This window comes from Coturnix japonica, chromosome 1 (genome assembly GCF_001577835.2).
Source record: "Coturnix japonica isolate 7356 chromosome 1, Coturnix japonica 2.1, whole genome shotgun sequence".
Taxonomy (NCBI): Eukaryota; Metazoa; Chordata; class Aves; order Galliformes; family Phasianidae; genus Coturnix; species Coturnix japonica.
The window spans coordinates 106,608,476-106,628,007 of NC_029516.1; the positions used below are offsets into that span (position 1 = coordinate 106,608,476).

Here is a 19,532-nt window from a genome sequence, read left to right on the forward strand (position 1 = left end):
ATTCACTGTATACAATAAGACTCGATTAATGAACAGAACCGCTCTGAGACAAAAGGAAGGATAAGGAAATGGGAACTCAGTTGTACTGGGTGTAATAATTAGCAGTTTTAGAATACCAAGTGCTTGGCTGCCGACAAACACAGAGGAATTTTTATGTAATAGGCTGAGCCATATCAGTACAGTATTTTGAAAGTATTAAGCCAGTTAAAGATGCAAAATCTTTATGAGTCATGCAATTAATATTTTTGGGAAGCTCATAAAGTACCCATCTGCATCTTACAGAGCTTGAACTGTTTTAGAAGTCTGCCCTCTAGTTGCCTGTAGGAGTTACTGGTCACAATGCATTATTTACATAACTATTTGGACTGTGATCAGTCTCTCAGCAATGATACTTTCCCTCCCTTAAATAAAATAAATTAAATGTATATATATCTTCTTATTAGACAAAATAAGAAAAATAAACCAGAACAAGGTAAAATAAAGAAAACCCAATAAAGAACATGAAATGAAATAATAATGAAATAAAATATATTATCACTGTGTAAAGCACCAAGATTCAGCACTAACACTTCAGACAATGTTCTACACTAGAGTCATAACGTAAGAAACACTGTTAAAACCACAATTTCAATTAAAAACGAGTGCTTTGAAAAACAGCCTTTATTAATGACAAACCTACTAAACACAAGCAGAAAAAATGGCTGGCAGAAAAATGACTTTCAGAAAAGAGCCTTTCATATTTTAGCACTTCTCATTGGTGAAGAAGCAGCAGGACACACTGCTCACGTGCATTACTGTTGAGGAAGGGAGAGAAATAACATTTTAGCTCATGTGAATTTTCTAGAAAGAGAAAGAGGCGTAGCAAGACATGCCCAGGTGACTTTACCAGTAATGACAAAAAAAATCACTGATTGTCAAAATAGTAATAACAATTATTATTATAATTCTGTGTGGAACCAGCACAGTGCCCATAGCAGGCCCATGGACCTAGAGGTTCTGCCACCCTTCAGCACTGCCGCTCCTGAAGCAATATCCATCATGAAGCTCTCTCAGCTTGGTTTTGTTGCTATTAATGTGTGAAGAGCACACTCATGCCCCTTCTCAGTGTCTCCTCTCCAAGAAAGGAAATGTAAAACTCAGCCTTCTCTATCTCTGGGCAGCAACATCTAATTTATTCATAATGAATTCTGCCTCTTCTGCCACCTTACCCAAATGCAAATAGCCCACATTTGACTATCATCTACTTACAGTTTCTAAAAATTCTGCTTTCTCCTGGTCATATGGCTTCTGCTCAACAGGATTCATTATGTGTGAGTGAGTGTTGTTCCATATAAATACAGTGCACATCTGATATGCCTACAGATAATATCACAGCACGACTGAACTGTGACTAATCCTGGTACAATTCATCCACTTGTTTTATGTCAATATGTGCAATAAAATTGGGGGCCTGAGATAACAGTCACATTCTTGCAAATATAGTTACAGAAGAGGTGGAAGTTGGCTATAATATTTTCAAAATACTCAAATCTGGACTGGGATGTCTCTGTACACTTTGCAAATACTTTATTTTCTGAAATGCTCAGTAATTAATATGAAGAAAAACACAACTTGGAAGTAGGACATACAGAAGGATAAGGATGTGTGGTAAGAAAGTGACTACTAGCCATCAAAACCAGCATATAGTCTTTCCCTAACCCACATTCTCTGCAGCTACTTCTGAATACATTACACTCTTGTTCTGGATTTCATGGCTTCTTTGTCATGAAGAAGAAGAAGAGCTTAACAGGTCTTTACTTTGACAGCTACCTTGGGCCTCTTTAGAGATGAATGAGCACAAAGACAAAACATCATACTCACACAGTTGATTTAACCTGACATACAATTGACTGAATTACAAAACTGCGTGTTCTGACATCTGGTCTGTGCAGGATATGTTTAATTCCTTGCATTATCCTGATTCTTTAAAGCCACTGTAGGTCGTGTGATAATTATCTCTTCTCTGGAAATACTGTTAATACTGTTGAGACAATATTCTATATGTACAGATGACAACACATTAAGCTCTTTCATGACAGTACACTGTATACCTATGTTGTGTTTATAGATTTTTTGTCCTATATTACAGCTTCCAGTAGAAGTCCATTTTTTTCATGGAATTAATCCATTTCTTCAAAATGTGAATGAAAATTGAGCACCATTATCTAGCTGTAGATATCCCTGTTAATTGCAGGGGAGTTGGACTAGAGGAACTTTAAGGGTCCCTTCCAACTCAAATGATATTCTATAATTCTATGTTGTCTATAGAAGCCTGTACTATCAGTACACTTATTGATTTTGCAGTCTCTGACAGGTGAACATTAAGAAATGTGATATTAGGATTTATTGGAAGTTACATTGGAAAAGCAAACTTTTCTATTTGTGTTTCATAATACAAAATTGATTTTTTACTAATAAAAAAATAAATAAATAAATGAAAATGCTTTCCACTGATAAATAGAAAGATGGGCCTCCAGGATCACTTTTTTGTTTGTTTGTTTGTTTGTTTTGAATTTCGACATACATGATCTACAGCTTCTGTGGAATAGACTTCTTTTGCTCATTTAGCTCTACAGGCTTTTCTAGGGGTTTAAATAAAACAGTTCCTTTCATAGTGCTCACACAGCTGTAACAGTTAGTATCCCAGATCTGATTGCAGAAAGGCACAGAGGGTCATTCATTCTTACCAATGAACAATATGCAATTTGCACATACAAATTTGGAGTGTCATTTTGAGAAGCACTGGTGCTCAGGAATATCATTTACTGGTAAACTTTCAAGTGCTAAGTTAATGGTAGGACTTGATGATCTTAGATGTCTTTTCCAACCTAAATGATTCAATGATCCTATGAACTAGGAGTAGAGTTCCTACTGAGTGGCAATGGGATTTTGCTCCCTAATACTGAGGGCTGGAACCCCAATGATTTGGATGTCCAGAGTACAAAAACTGCTTAGGTGTTCACCTCTGAAACTGTGATCCTCAAAACTGTGGTCTAGCTATACCATAACCTCAAGCTGTGATCAAACCCATCTACAAATGCCTGAGTTTGGATAAACCTGCTGATTACTTTGAAGACATGTAACATCGAGCAACACACAGAAACTTGCTGGGTTTCCACTGAGCCTTTCCTCTTCAGCAGCTACCTAATTGCATCAGGATTTGTACAAAATGCAGCAGCAGCCATCCTGGTTTCTTTTAAAGTAGAGTTTGAGGAAACTGTTGCTACATGAAATAACCTTGAGACAAGGCACACAGAGGTCCTCAGGCCAAGGCTCAGAGAATAGGTTTTTCCATTGCCAGCTGAACACTGCCTCGCTAAGCTGCACTTGGGCTCACTGTCTATAGATTAATTCATTTCTGCAATCAGCCTTTCTTTATCTCAAAGTCTAGAAAAGATTCCCCTGCCAAGGTAGTCTTCGATCTCCAAGGAGGCAAGAAATGTCGGCTTTAATCCTTCTGAGGAAAGGAAGGGATTGAAAAGCTTTATTTATACATCCTGGAAGTGTATGATATTCATTGAGCCAATGCGGGAGGGGCCACCACAATGTTCCTTCTCTTGGTGTACTTTCAAATGGCTCTTCTGTGTATTATAAAGAATGTAGTCAATTAAAAACCTGGAGCTGATGTCTCACATTGTACATGGAGTGTGAAATTCCTGGCTGTACTCAAGATATTGCTGAAGCCCTAAAGAAGAAGGCAATATTATTATCTTCAATTATTTTTCTAACATCTGGATCTAAACAGCCCTTGGTTATCTGCTTGACCATGACAAAGAAGGACTTCCGGACACCACAATGGCAAATGAGTCCAAGGTGTGGTGCGTAGCTCTGCCATCCTCCATGGCTTCTAGAAACAGCTGTCTACATCATCCTGCCCAACATGTGTCCAATCTGTTGTTAGGAAAATCCTAAGTGCCGATGAGGGACATCAAGGAGAGCTGCATGGGCTCATGACACACTATTGCCACTGCTCATGATTTCCATACCAGAAGCTTGCTTTCATACAATACTTTAGATGCCAAAACTTGCACTGCTGACTTTGACAATGGACTTCCCATTGCTGAAGGATAATGAAGTTTCAGGTCAAGGATGACACATTTAGGCTCAGATTAGATCGAACTTCTCTGCACCCCATTATCTAGCCACCTTCATAGTGTGCTTTAAGGCAAGGCATTTAATAAATTGGAGCTATTTGGTCTACATCTCATCCTGCCAGAGGGAAATAAATTTCTTTAATTTCAACCAAACTGAAAGTAACTTCACATCTGGACACCTGTTCATGTTACCCTGTGGCTCAGCAAGCTGACAAACAGCCAAGTTGTGGTGTTTTGCCAGGATCAGCCTATTATTCACTTTGAAAGAAAAGCAAAACATGCACACCTTCACAGAGGTTTCTACTGATTTGTCAAAGACTGTGAAACATGCACACACTCATCAGTGACTCAGGTGTTGACTACTAGCATGTTTAACTAAGTTGACAGGCAAATGATTTGCTCCAGAAGTAATTTTTCAGACAATAGCAAATCCAAGACATTTGTTTAAGCATAGAAGAAAAATAAGAAGCGCATATGCAGAGTAGAAGGAACTGAAACTAATTTGATACTTTTTGCACCATGGGCTTATGGGCTTAAACTTAAAAAAAAAAAGAAAGAAAGAAAGAAAGAAAGAAAAAAAGAGTCCACGTCAGATATGTTCATCTGAATTAACTTTATTGTCAGCAAATTGGGCTGAAAAAAAAAATAATGAATATGCCTCTTGTCTTCACAGAGAGAGACTTTCTTAGGAAAAAGATTTCTTTCCCCAAACATAAAAGCTTCCATTCAAACCCTGAAGAGATCAATTTAACTATTTTCAGACCAAACAAGATTTAGAAATTCAAATGTATAAGATCAAAGATCCTTAGTTAAATGCTGTGTACAGCAGAGGTTATTCTCTGTCCTGGTCTTTGACAGCATTTAGAAGGCTGCTGCACTTAAGAACAGTGTGATTTGCAAAAACAGTAGCAAATGGAGTCTTGCTTTTCCTTCCATTCTGCTTATTTAAGCTCAAAAATTTTGTTTCAAGTCTTCATATTTGTATTTTATTCCATTTCAGTACACAGTTTGTGTTGACTTCATCTTATCCATAAAAGCTGCATCTTTCAAAGCCTTGAAATAACACCATCTAGCTACTGTTGTTATGTTCTTCCCTCAGAACAGGTCTGGTTTGGCTATGATGCTGTGATGTTTCCTCAGCAAAAGCAGTGTTGCCTATCTGCTCTCTGCCCATGTACACCACTACTGCTGCAGCACTGCTGTGCATGTAAAAATGGGTATGCTGTACTCATACAACAGCTGACACAGGCCATTTAGCCTGGTTTTCCCTGGGCTCATCTGCAAGCAAACTGGGAAAGTGTGGCTATTGCCCACTTTTTCTATAAGTGCACTCCAAATTGTAGCTATTGTTCACTCTGTGGTTACATCACTGTGCCGTGAAAGGCTCTGGAAGGCCACACAGGGGTAACAGCAATTTCTAGACAAGGTTCACACCAAGGCAGCAAACAGGAACAGAGACCTGAGAGAATGAAAAGCTGAAGGACTCAATTTATTTTCTAATCAATTGAATAACTGTATTATTAAATTAGATTAAAAGCAGCGCGATGGCAATTTTGCCAAAGTGGGGGTGTGAGGTCTGAGCGCCAAGTCAGAGGGTTTTATTCTACTTCTATTGAACACATCTGTATATAGAGCTCAGCCACTTGTGGTCAGAAACAAAATACAAATGCAATAATTAAACCACAAAACAGAGTGACAAGAAAACCATAGTTAACACTCATTCCTAAGTTTAAGTAAACCTACAAGCTTTCCCGTAGCTACAAGCTGCAGCAATTCAAATGTGAGTAATAAGTATGGCTCGAAGGAAATGCTTAATTGTGCTGCATAGTTTGTTCTTCTAGTGCATGGACATATGTTGTATTTGAGACTGCTGCTGCAGATCAAATGGGAAATAGGAGTTTAAAACTGAGGCAGATAGTATCTAAAAATAAAAATAATAATAATAAAAATAACAACAGATGTATACAGAATATTTCCTCAATAGTGCTGCCCAATGGCCAACAGAAGTTGGAACTGCTGTCATGGTGAGCTCTACCTATAGCTGCCACTGTTATTCTTTCAAAGAATTTGCAACCAAATGTGGAATAGAGGCAGCTTTGCCACTAAAAATGTCTTTTTCAAAACAAGGCACACAAGGAGTAATTCAGTGGCTGAAGCAAGCCCAAACTAAGTACAGAGAATAGCCCATTACACTCATGATTGGTCTGCTCCCAGACATAGATGACAAGGCTCACGCAATATTGAGCCAAAATCCTGAATGAGATGACAAAAATTCCAAAGCACACTGATGTAGTAATTTATGTGGCTCTTGAGCACAAGGCGGTGAAAACATAATTAGGTAGTCTCTTATCAAATGAAATGAATAAAAACTATAAAACAAAATGATGAGGCTCTAAATTTAGAAGAAAATTCATTTGATTATCACATCAGAGCCATGATATTTCAGATCATACTGTCAGCTTAATTGGTTACAATTAATGTAGGTTTGATAAAAAACCAGCTGAGCTGTTAATAATGTAGGAAGTTGTGCTTCATGTATTTGAAAGCAGTTAGCCTTTTTGCTCTGACAGAGGAACTTGAAAACCCTTGTGCTGAACACATGGTGAACTGTGTAAGGCTAGTGACTGGAATTATTTGTTATTTTGGGTTCCTGATGATGCCTGTCATCACAGTGTCTGAGGACTCAACACATACAAAAAGCTGACAGGAGTTTCCAGTTACAGAGAAACAGCATTTCCTTCATCTCACTTGTAACTCTTTCACAGTGGCTGGTACCATCTCTTTCCTGCTGTCCAAATGTTTTCTAATGCCCATAGCTCCCAACAAGCTCTGCATGGTCTCCTGCATGCATGCCTCAGAGTAGATACCATTTGAGTCACAGGGAGTTTTAGGGATTTCTTACATCCTGTCTGAGATTTCCAGAAGGAATGCACTCCAATGGTACTTTTAAATTCTGCAATTCATTCATAGTACTTCTTACTACACGTAGCCACGATAAACAAGAAAAAGCCAACTGTATCCCACCTTTACACTTTATGAATTCCTTCGTATTTGACATCTCCAATAATCTTCTTACCTTTAGAAGCTTCATTTGAGAAGCATGGACCCAACAATAGTGTCCAAATGAGGAATTCACCTAGAAGTTTGGTTCTTACAAAATCTGTCAAGAGCAGCACCAGTGGAAGCACAGGGGATTCTCTGTTAAAGAGTCTGGCAATGAAAGAACAGGGCTAACTAATCAACAGAGTGATTACAGGAAGGCAGGTACTAATAATACGCTCATTTTTCAAAAACAGATTCAATTTGCTAAGCAAATACATTGTTCACTCTGAAAGTAATGCCTCCTATTTATTTCCAAGGAGACTACAACCGATCCAAAGAGCACAATAACACTATTTGAAAGATCAAATTCACAGCTACAAAGCACGATTTTTCAACGTAGTCACCACCTGTATCCAATTCATATGGATCAGCTGTTTGAGACACTCTTCATTTTGTAGTGTCAGCTGCATGTGGCCATCTGGAACATGGTTTGCCTTTCTTTCACATTGCTGTCGCCACTGTTGAAACACACCACCCACTGCTCACTGTGCTCACATCCACTGGTTGGTCTCCAGAAACGTTCAGCAAGTGCCGATTAATGTCAGTGGGTGCCATTTTTTCTGCATGGAGGAATTCAGTCACACACCTTCAAATGCACTTCCATGTCAGACTCCATTTTGTCAGACTGCCCCTCGACTGCCATCTGCTGCACAGCAACAAAATGTGATGGGATATTGGTGAAAAGGTTCAGCCCCTGCTGTCATACCACCAACATTGTCCCCTGGCATTATGGGGCAATATAACAAAATAGAAGGCATTACTTTCGGAGCAGCCCTCTGGTGCCTATCTGTCATTCTGAAGACTGAAGGCTCTCATCTGTGAAAGGAATAGAGATTTGCAGGACCACCCTGCTAGTGTGAGAAGTACTTTCTTACTTCAAAGTCATAAATGGGTCAATGTGAGAGACTCAACGAAGAAATTTCTTCTGCATATTAGTTGAGGTCTATTGACCTCTGAATGTTTGCAGACTCTCAGAGGGAGCCCTGAACACAGGAATGGCAGAGCAGTAAATAATATGGTTAGAGTCTAAAAATTAATAGAGACTTCCTGCCACACTCAGACCCAAGGGAAAAATGAGAGCTCTTTGGGTTGCTACTTTGTGCTTGTCTCTTCCAGTAATAAAAGCACTCTGCTTGAAGAGACAGCTTGGCACAGAAATGTTTTCCATATTTTATGCTTTGAAAAAAATACAAGTATCCATTCTCCCTTTGTTTTCTGATTTTGCAGTGTTTGCTTTGTAGCTGTTAGCTTTCAAAACCACAAAACACAATAATTTTCTGTGTAACAACTTCATAAGGACGCATTTGTTTAGAACATGTCCTTAGAACATATCTTTAGAACATATCCTGTTCTTTCCTCGGTGAAATTAGTTTACAAATGCAGACCTTTAAGCTATCCTAGGCGTTTAGAAAGCAGGCTCTCTCCAGCCAGTTTTCATGCTTGCTTCTACCATTTAACAAGTGAATATGAAGGCAACCTCTCCTTGATTTGCAAAGGCCTGAGGAATATCATGCTGAGGCTTGGGGTATTTCAGCAGCGGTAGAGAAGGGATGAACCCTTAAAACCCAGAAACACTGGGAAACAAAACAGTAGAAATTTTCTTTTTTCTTTTCTTTCAACATGGCTCCTCTGAAATTAAATTGTTTCCTGTGGATCCCAGTTCTCTCTCCTAAAATAAAATTCCAACTTTTCTATTGTAAAGTTTGAAAGGAATACACAAGTAGACACGTGGTAGTTTAACCATGTTCTTTTGGTCTACCTGAGCATAGAAATAAGACACGATCACTGAAAAGTATCGTAACAGTCACATAAAGAGAAGTATATAGTTGCTGTTTGGCTGAGATGCGTCTTAAAAGCAGTATATAGCATGAAACTGTAATTAACATCCATAGTACTCTGTGGGAAAAATTATAATATGTATTTTTAGCTCAGAGTAATTGACTTTTTTTGTAAATAATTAATAGCAACACCAAGGAAAGTCTTTTAAGTATGGATATAAGAGCTCTATGCTCTAAGGGACTTCTGTTTTTTTTCCCTTCCTCTCTCTTTCTTCTCCAAGCGATGCCAATCTCCATAGCTGCCCTGTTGACAAGAGTCCTCATTTTTTTGTGAAGCAAACTATCCTGATACGTTACAGAAGAGGTAATGTTGCAAGAAATGCAAAGTCTAAGCTGCCCTGGGAAGCTCTTTCTAGCTGTTTGTTTCCTGAGAATTCACTTGCTTCTGTACCTGACAACAGAACTAGAGCTCATTTGGCAGTTAAGCCACTCTGCCCAGAAGAGTTCCAGACAGGGGATAATCTACAAGTAACAGCTGTGTGCTTCTCACACCTTAAACAAGACAGGCAACCTGTTAGAAACAGCCCTGACATGGCTTAGTAACCTTGTCTGACCAAACTCTGAGTAGGTATGTGACTGGGATTGCAATGAGAGCTTTCCCCAAACATGTCCAGAAAGCAATGCCAGCAGTGTTGTCTGTATGCCCACAACAAGGAAATTTTCTTTTTTTTTCTCTTCTTTTCTTTTTCTTTTCTTTTCTCTCCTTTTCTTTTCTTTTCTTTTCTTTTCTTTTCTTTTCTTTTCTTTTCTTTTCTTTTCTTTTCTTTTCTTTTCTTTTCTTTTCTTTTCTTTTCTTTTCCTTTCTTTTTCTTTTCCTTTTCTTCTTCTTTTTCTTTTCGTCTTCTTTTTCTTTTCTTTTCGTTTCTTTTCTTTTCTTTCTTTTCTTTTCTTTTCTTTCTTATTCATTTTCTTTTCCTTTCCTTTCCTTTCTTTTCTTTTCTTTTCTTTTTCTTTTCTTTTCTTTTCTTTCTTTTCTTTTCTTTTCTTTTCTTTCTTTCTTTTTCTTATTTTCTTTTATTTTCTTACTTTTTACGTTTCCTTTTCATTTCTTTTCTTTTCCTTTACTTCTTTTCTATTCCCTTCCTTTCCCTTCCTTTTCCTTTCTTTTCCTCTTCTTCTTCCTTTTTTTCTTTTCTTTTTTTTTCTTTTCTTTTCTTTTCTTTTCTTTTCTTTTCTTTTCTTTTCTTTTCTTTTCTTTTCTTTCTTTTTCTTTTTTTTTTTTTTTTTTGTATCATCAAGGCAGTGAATTTCACTTTTTGCCTTTTGAGAGGTTTCTTCGGTAGCTGTATGAAAGTCTACTTCAAAAGAAAAGACTGGACCGTATTACCTGGTGGTGGCTTAGGCCCTTTGAAACTACAGCCCAGTGTTCAGACTTCATGGTTCTTCAAGATACTCTTATAAGTTCTTGTTACATAAACATCTACTTTTTAGGACACAAAACACAGAATGTACAGAATGTAGAAAGAACCCAAATATTCTATATTCTATACGTCTTCAATTAATATACACTATATTTAGGATAAATTTGTGCTGTCATATTTTCATTTGCAATCACTATGCTCGTTACCTTATGAGGTATCTCCACAATCAGTAACAAATGACAGCCATAGCATGCTCCATTGATTACAAATTAAATGCTTCATAGCATGGCTTACTCGATAAGACATATACTTAGCTGATTAGTGCGTGCTATTATGTTGCTATTTTATTCTGTGTATGTTTCACTCTTGTGCATGTAAAAATGGGTATGTGGAAAGGGAGCAGAAAAAAAAAAAAAAAAAAAAAAGTTGCAGGTAAGAAAAAGAAAGTGAATCATATTTGTATAATAAAACTAGTTGCATCAAACATCATCGACAGTTTTGTGGGGAAAAAAATCATTATAACAAAGCAGTGTATGCTAATAGGCTATTTATAGGTGATGGATCAGCAGCAAGAGATGACTACAGGAATATCTTCAATGATAAGCACTCTGTGACCTTCCAGCATTATGGCATCTTACTAATTATATCCCTCCCACAAACTGTTAAGACTCACAGCTATGATTGTAGTCTCTCCATAATTCCTAGTTTGGTGAAAGAGTAAAATCAAAGATATTTAACTGAAGTTACTTTAAAGTACAAATTATGCAGGATTGAATTTGTAAATAATGGACTGTTCTTCAGTTTATTATTTTTGTGGATGAGTTTGCAGTATAAAACTGAGCAGGACAACATGGATCCAAATTTAAACAAAATTGACAATATTGACTTGACATTTACTGAAACTATGTCTTGGAAAATGACAATATTAAAAGGAAGTCGTAGAAGTAATTGCTGTAGCTATAAAACCTCTGGTATTTTTGATACATTTCTGTATTTTCTGATACTTTTATAATACTGCATTATAGAATTACAGCGTAATGGAAATTTACCAGAGAATTTGGAGTTATTACACCAGCTTCAGTGGTTATCTGCAGAGTACCATGAGAAACAAAAAAGAACTAACAAAAGAAAATCTCTCAACTGTGAATATCTGAAGAGTTGATTGTACTAATGTGAGAGATAATTCATTTCCAAACTATGAAAGCCAAACAATGTACACATTTATCACTATGCACTCTGAACTGACATATTCTACTGACCAATCAATGTACCATTCTTTAGAGAGCATCACATCCAAATGATGTTCAGTAACCTCTTCTTGGTCATGAAGCAAAGCATCAAGCAGATGTGAATGTGAACTTCTCGCAAATAAAGATAATCTTCACTAACTTGGAATGGTCAGCCATAAGACAATTCAGTGTCTCTCACACTTTATACGAGGTTACAGGACATGAGTAAAATAACTGAACATATGAATATCTTACATGGGGATTATCCTTAGATTTAGTACCTTTCCAGGCCACTGGATATCACATACAGTTGATTTGCATTTCAGTATCATGTAGAATTCATGCATATACTTAGTTTAGCACTTCAATCAAAACCAAACTCCCAGTCTCCAGTGAGAGCTGTGCCTGAAAGTCTTCTAGAAGTTATCATTTTAGAAATGATTAGTGACTTTACTATCCAAACTCAAGGAAGTGGTACTTCTCACTGTAGCCAGATAAATACATAAATGGTGATCATATTTAGCATCACTGCAGTAGTATCTGGAATCAGGAACAACTAGCCGTTTATCTCCTGGGAGAGATACCTCTAATCAATTGCTTCCCCTCACAAGGGTAATTAGTTAATGGCTGAACATGTGTAACTTCTAATCAGCTCCTGCTCCCAGCAGGACTTTGTCATTTCACACAGACATTACAATCCTCCTGTACTTTAGGCCCCACTTCACCCTTTGCTCCTTTCTGCCCTCCCCACAAGCGACATGGTCTGCCATCCTGCCTGTGTCACCATCAGAACCTGGTAACCAATGCAACATCAAAAGAAGCATGGATAAAGAAATTACTTCATAATGACCTTATAGCTTTCAGCATGCCTTTTACTTTACTGACCTTCCTGTAGAAATCTTTTCCTTATAGGGAATGTTTGTGTATGCTCTAATTGTTTCTTTCAAATGCACCATAAGCTAATAATAACATAACAATTTTAAATACTGAAAACAGAAAATAGTCTGAGACAAAACACTCAGTTAAATTTCTATCTAAATATCTCTTACAGAAAAAAAAAAAAACTTTAAAGCCCAGCATTAAAAATTCATATTTCTCTGGGCACTCCTTTAGTGCAATGACTACAATGTTACATTTTACAAAATGTTAATTTTCCTTTTCCCAAGTTTCCCAAAGAGAAAGGCTGTTATTTCTTTTAAAATAACAGGCACATTATGACACAGCAGGGGAAAAGCGAGAGAAAGCTAAACACATTTTCCTTCTAAATGGCATATTTATGCTGTACATTAAGAAAATATAGTAATGCTGCAGTGCGTGTTGAGACAATTCACTCAGATAATATGCCATTTCCTTTAAGATTGCTGGACCATAGCACTTCTGTGTTTGCAACATCTTTTTGCATTGCTTTTTATTTTTTTATTTATTTTTTTTCTCCTTAATGTTTCTGTGCAGTAAACTCCAGATGTTCTTTTCCTCAGCTTAGCTCTTCTGTTTCTCCTCGTGATAAAAAGGACTTGTGTCAACAGGCACAGTTGGCAATTCAGATGACTGCTATCTGACACAAGTATCTTAATGTCATCAGTTATTTTTGATTGAAACTCCTATGTACAGCTGAATGATCATTATAACTGCCTGATATATCTTTATTGACTATGGTTTGTCAAAGAAAATCACATGATAATTTCATAGATCGAAACAATCATTCTTTTTTTTTAAAATTATTATTATCATTATTATTATGGCTCAGAATGTAAAATGGAGATTTATTGGCGTTGTTTGAAATCAGGTGCAAATAATTGTGAAATCTGTGTTAAAGGTAATCCCAAACATGAATACAGGCTGGGCAACAAGTGAAAGAGTAACACTGCAGAGAAGGACATGGGGGTACAGGTGGACAAAATGTTCAACGTGAACTGGAAATGTATGCATGAAGCCCAGAAAGCAAACCACATCAATAGAAATATAACTAGCAGGGCAAAGATAGTGATTCTCCTCCTCTACTCCACGTTCATGAGACTCCACCTGCAGTACTATGTTCAGCCCTGGGGAGTGCATCCAGAGATATGATCAGAGGACTGGAACACCTCTTCTACGAAGACATGCTGAGAGGGGTAGGGTTATTCAGCCTACAGAAGAGAAAGCCCAGGTACACCTTTTGGTAGTTTCCTGTACTTAAAGAAGGCCTACAGGAAAAGATGGGAAGGGACTCTTCATTGAGGACTATAGTGACAGGACAAGAGGTGATGGCTTTAAACTGAAAGAATGATTATTTAGATTAAATGCTAAGAGAAACTTATTAACTCAGAGGGTTGTGATGCCTCAGAACAAGTTGCCCAGAGAAGCTGTGGATTCCTCATCCTTGGAAGTGTTCAAGACCAGGTTAGACAGGGCTTAGGGCAATCTGGTGTAGTGAAGTGTCCCATTTCATGGCAGAGGGGTTGGAACTGGATGATTTTCAGGTCTTTTTCCAAACGAAACCATTCTACTGCAGTTCTATTCTGTGATTCTAAAGTGATGAATATAACCTTTTTTAATAACTAAGATGAATTATGAGTTGTGGTGCTGACCACAGATTAGCACCTCAATCTGTAAGTATCTGGTGCTGTCAGCAGTAACTGAGGGTCCCTCTTTGTTCTCCAGCTATCAATCCAGAGGAGCAAAAAGATCTTCTTGGGGTCCCACATCATATTTCTGAGCACAACACAGATATGTTGCATGTCCTTGGGTGCCATAAGTGGAATTGGGTGCCTTTGTGTGACAAAATGATTGGAGGCACTAGTACATTAGCTTTGAATTACAGAAATAAAATCATACCCAATTTCTAGTGCTCTAAAGGAGATTTTTAAAAATACTGACCTACTTCTCCATCATTTTAACATATTTATTTGCATTATAATACATTTATTTGTAGTTAGAGTGTACCAGTCTTGTATTCCATAAAATTAGAACTTGTGCTTGTGTAACAAGATGGTATTCCTTAACTGGCTTCAAAATATTCCTAATAGCAAAACACACTTTTTGTTAGGCAGGTTGAAGTACATCATGTATCATCAGATACAGTCTCCTGCATGCTGCATGTTTGAAACAAAGCAGAATTCCAAGGATTGTTTGACCTCTTCTTCTACAAATTATATTTTATATTTAAAATATGGGGTGTGACTTCAGGATCTTTAAAACAACTGGAAAGCCATCTTTTGGCATAAAAATGTTTCTAGGTCATCTTGCTTTTCGAAGAGCCATGGAAAGAACTTCTCTTACTCACCTCCTTTTTCCAACTATTGCTCAGCTTTTGGGACAAATTTCAGCTCACTCTTTATGTTCTGAATCTCTGATAAGTTGACAGCAGGACCTGGAAGTTTCCTAGCTCCGGGGAGATGCTTCTTGTCTTTCTCCTCTTCTGTAGCAGGAACACTCTGCATAAAAGGATATCAGTCACCTTGCTGCTGTAATAGAAAGCTCTTGAGCATAAGCACAGGTCAGTTATTTGAGAAACAGTAAAAGATTATATACTAAAAGATACTAAATGCAATCACAATGAAAACACTAGCAGGGGAAGGAGGGTGGGAAGAGATGGATTATTCTGTTGGCTGTTGTCTTTAATTGTCCAAACACATTTTGAAGAAAAAAAACATAGAAGATGGTCAGTGCAGAGAAATGCGGATCTTCCTGTAAATGGACAAGAATTTACACTGTCAGCTTGCTAGCATAAAAACAAAAGAGTATTAAACTGCAACAGCAGAACTTTCATTTTTTGGTGGGGAAAAAAAAGGCTAAGGAATCATTCTTATCATCCACTGTTGTACAGTCTCATAGTTGCTGGTCACATGGATAGGAAAAACATCATGCATTTCCCCAGATTTGGAAATCAACTATGAGAGAAAGCTATCCCCAAAAGACCTGTCCATAGTCAGCTTGAGTTGATGTTTAATGTTTCTTAACTTAAGGGATTTTTGCCCCTTTATGTTTGAAATGAGTTTGTGCCCAATGGCTATTTAGCTGACACTGCAAAAATACAGACTAAAAACCCACACTAACACAACAGCAAACATTTCAGCTAACTTCCTGATGCACCATAGCATTTTACCCCTCAGTACTTCCTCCACTGTAATATTGTATTTTAGACAATTATTTAGCATGCATTTTAGACAACTTCTATTCTACGCTGAGCAATTTTTTGAAGGTATAGCTTTCCAGTACTGAGCTTAAGGTTTAGCCAGCCTGTTCTGTATTTTGTAGACCAGATATTTTGTAGAAGGAATCAGGTAGAATCAGAAGTGAATGAATACTTTACTGCAAATAATTTCACAATTAAGCTTTTTCTTTTTAAATTATTCTGTAAATGTCCTCTTGGGGTGAGCTTTTTGGAGTTTGGAGTTAATTCAGTGTTCGGATTTCTTAGCCTGTGATCAGTCAATTCCTAACCTTTAATTTCACTTCTCAAATTTTAGAGTTGTCTGTTAAATATTATTGGCCAGTAAAATCCATTTTTGACCAAGGGACTACATATCAATAAGGAAGCAGAATTTTACAATGTAAAGTAGCAAATAAAGAATTTTAGAAAACCAAGTTTCATTTTATACAGTCTTCTATTCTGGTTCCGTATTATCTGAGCTACACAGAGATTATCATATAAAAGAAAACTGGAGAAATTATGTTGCTTGGTTTAGGGGATTTCTACTATCTTCCCATTTTTTAGCTAATATGGTATTAGTTATTACAAGCTTACATTTTTTGTTTTGGTCATTTAAGATCCCAGTCAGTAGTCCAGCCCGATATCACACAAACTCTTTAATACCTTGCTTATGATCTAACATCTGGGAACAAAACTCAGCAGGAGAATAATTAAATTGACACAGAAATTGTTCGGAGAGATGCATGAAACTGTATCAGTTAAATGGTGTCATGAGCTTGTTTTGCTTCCTTTCACAGTTATACTGCACAGCTTGCTAATTTGAAAAAATCAGAAAAATAAATTACTAACTAACCCTAGCTACCATCCTGAAAACCCTACATTTCTTAGTAGTTCATAGCAGTTATTGTATTTAAAAGACAATTTCAAGTCATCTGCAAAAACTGTTCTTTCTGATAGTACAAATGGTGCACACTGTGAAATGATTGAGATGTATGAAAAGAGTTAACAAACACAAGCATAGAAATGTTCAGAGTGCAGAAAAGTTGTTTTCTGAAATTCCCACCTCCCATTTATTTTGCATGTTACTGTGGTCTTTCCTTTGACCTTCACAAATATGCATTTCCTTTGGACTATACCAACCCTCTGAGTAAGAACCATACTTCTCTTATCTCCTTTGCCAAGGTTTTGAAATGCAGCTAAAAATGCTGAGGGCTATTAGCAAAAGATATATTTATCTAAGGCTGCTCTAAAGACCCATGAGCTATACTGACTGCAAAGCTTAACCAGGGAAGAATGCAGAAAGAGAAGTTCATTGGTGGCATTTTTATTCTATTCGTATGACAAGAGAATCTTCCATAGTCTTTACTCCCATTGGTTTGGTTAAACATAAAGCCAGGACCAAGAACTTTCATTTCATAATATCTGTCTCATGTATAATATTTATGTAATTGTAGAGCAAAGCAATTACCCAACCAAATCTAATCTTCAGCACTTGTCATTTATTTTATCTCTCACATACTACCATAATTCACTCATATCACATTAGTTTCTGCTAAAAAATATTAATTCCCTCACCAGTTTAATTACTGTAGAGAGAATGTGTTTTTATTTCCTTCCGGGAAACAGTATGTGCTTAAGGTCACTTTCTCTGTTTTGTATTCTTTTAAGTATTAAAAAGATTTAAATCATGCTGAATTTGATAAGAATAATTTTCTGTAAACAGAGCAACATTTATATCAAGTATGTTGAAATTCAAAAAAGAAAACTTGTCTCATTCAGACCAAAAAGGAATCTGGCATTCCTTAACCAAAATTTCCCACTGTATGTGCCTGTACCTAGTCATAAGCAGCTAAGGATTTGTCCAAAGCAAACCAGGCTATTGGATTGGGAAGGCTCCTTCCAACTACAGCAGCTCTGCTTCAGCCAGCGTGCAACACTGAGTCCTGCCCAAGCTGGCCTGGCTGCATGAGTCAGTCTGAGCCTTACTGTCCATGGCTCCAAGGAACATCAGCAGCTCTGGTGCAGAAGGACCAGTTGTGAGATGGGGATTACACAGCCTGACTATGCCAATTGACTAAGGAGCAATAGACAGACATCCTAACACGTGTATTTTTCCTATTTGGAGCATCTCTATTTCTCCACAGTTGGTTTTAGTTGCTTAAAAGTTCATGGCAAATAAGATGGTCTAATAACATCCTGAAATATGACATCTGTGATCCTTGTTGGCTAAGGTATAAATTACACTTCTTATTACAAATTCAGTGTTGAATACTCCCTGTAAATTACAGGTGTCAAAACACAGAATTCACTCTGCCAAGGAGTATATTCTTTCATCTGCAGGTAAATGAGTTCACAGTTTCTGGTTTTAATTTGCAAACATTTAATCTTTACACTCCATTTTTATTTGTTGATAAATAGTCCAAAAAAACTTTCCAAATGTCAGGTTTGAATTCCTGTCCAACACTGTTAATCTGTAACAGTAAAGAATGCCACAGGGCAGCAGGTAGTAATGAACCCTCTAAAAGTTTTGCTATAACTTTACCTGATGTAAAAGCACAGTTAAAGCACTGGCTCCAACCTAAATAAATACTGTTCATGAACTTCTGACAGCAGATATCATCCTGTTGTTGAAGTAGTGCTACACTCCCTCAAAATACTTTGAGTTCCTATAGGTACCTCAGCAGCAAAAACCACATTGTTATGAAGGGTTTCATAGCTGGTCGGTTACTACCATAAGTCATTGTTTATGTCAGCTGTGGTACCTATGATTGGTAGGCAGTGCTGTAAGATTGATTTAAATGCTTTCTCACATCAATGTCAGGGATTCCCTTGGAAAAAAAAAAACAAATAAAATCAAAAAAGCCCCACTTCTTCTTACCTCCTCCGCTTCTTCAGGTGTTACTTCTTTTCTTTTATGAGGATGTCCTGCACCAGGTCTAAATGCTCCCATGGGGATGTTAATATTAGCCTGTCAGAATGAAATTATAATGTTTATAATAATGACTGATAGATAGACACAGTTGGTTAGTGGCAAAACTCTAAAGGGGTACAACAGGAGTACAGATGTTCTTGTACAGACATTCATAACAACACTTCCATGGGAAAGAGAAACGCTTCCATCTCTGTGATTCTATGATTCTATTCTAAAGATGGAAAGTGAAAAATCAAAGCAACCTGGACAGGGGTAGTAGGAGCCCCAGTGGGGTCCATTTCCCAAATCAGCCCAATCCTGGTCAAACACAGGACAGAGTCTTAGCCCCTGGCTTCAAGAGTCTTCCTCTAGATGGTACCTGTATGACTAAAGAAATCTGATTTTTCATCTGTGAGATAAGCCAGTAGCCATAATAATAATGCAGCTTGAAATAGATTTTTTAAAGTAATGATTCCTGGAAGGACAGCTTAGGGAAGAATAGCTAAAATGTATCTGTCCTTATGTGACCTAGACTGGATCATTTTAAAAGTCAAATGGTGTGATCAACTAAATGCACAAATTAAACCTATTCTTATCTCATGATCTCTGAAAAGAAGCTGCTCATAGGAAATGTCATCAAAATATCATGACTCCCACTTCGAAAACCAGCGGGAGAATTGGTAATGCCACTGAGCTGAAGCAGAGAGCCTTCGAACAGCAAGCTGCTTTATTGTCATTTACCATCTGACTGATTTGCACAGAATGAGGATGAACAATCCCGTCCTTCTGCTCAAATCATGGTCCTGCAGATTGCGCCCAGGTTGGA

The 19,532-nt window shown here is 37.3% G+C and overlaps 1 protein-coding gene across 1 annotated transcript in view; it reads right to left on the minus strand.

Moving 5' to 3' along the window:
* The window catches only part of SMPX (small muscle protein X-linked), a 32,076-nt gene extending 13,316 nt beyond the window's left edge, over positions 1–18,760 (minus strand). Inside the window, exons 1-2 of the mRNA XM_032440936.1 lie at positions 18,674–18,760; positions 14,926–15,076 (exon numbers count right to left, since the gene is read on the minus strand). Coding sequence (XP_032296827.1) covers positions 14,939–15,076; positions 18,674–18,745 — 210 coding nt within the window. The 5' untranslated portion in view covers positions 18,746–18,760 and the 3' untranslated portion in view covers positions 14,926–14,938. The remainder of the gene's footprint in view (positions 1–14,925; positions 15,077–18,673) is intronic.
* Between the last annotated feature and the right edge of the window lie 772 nt (positions 18,761–19,532).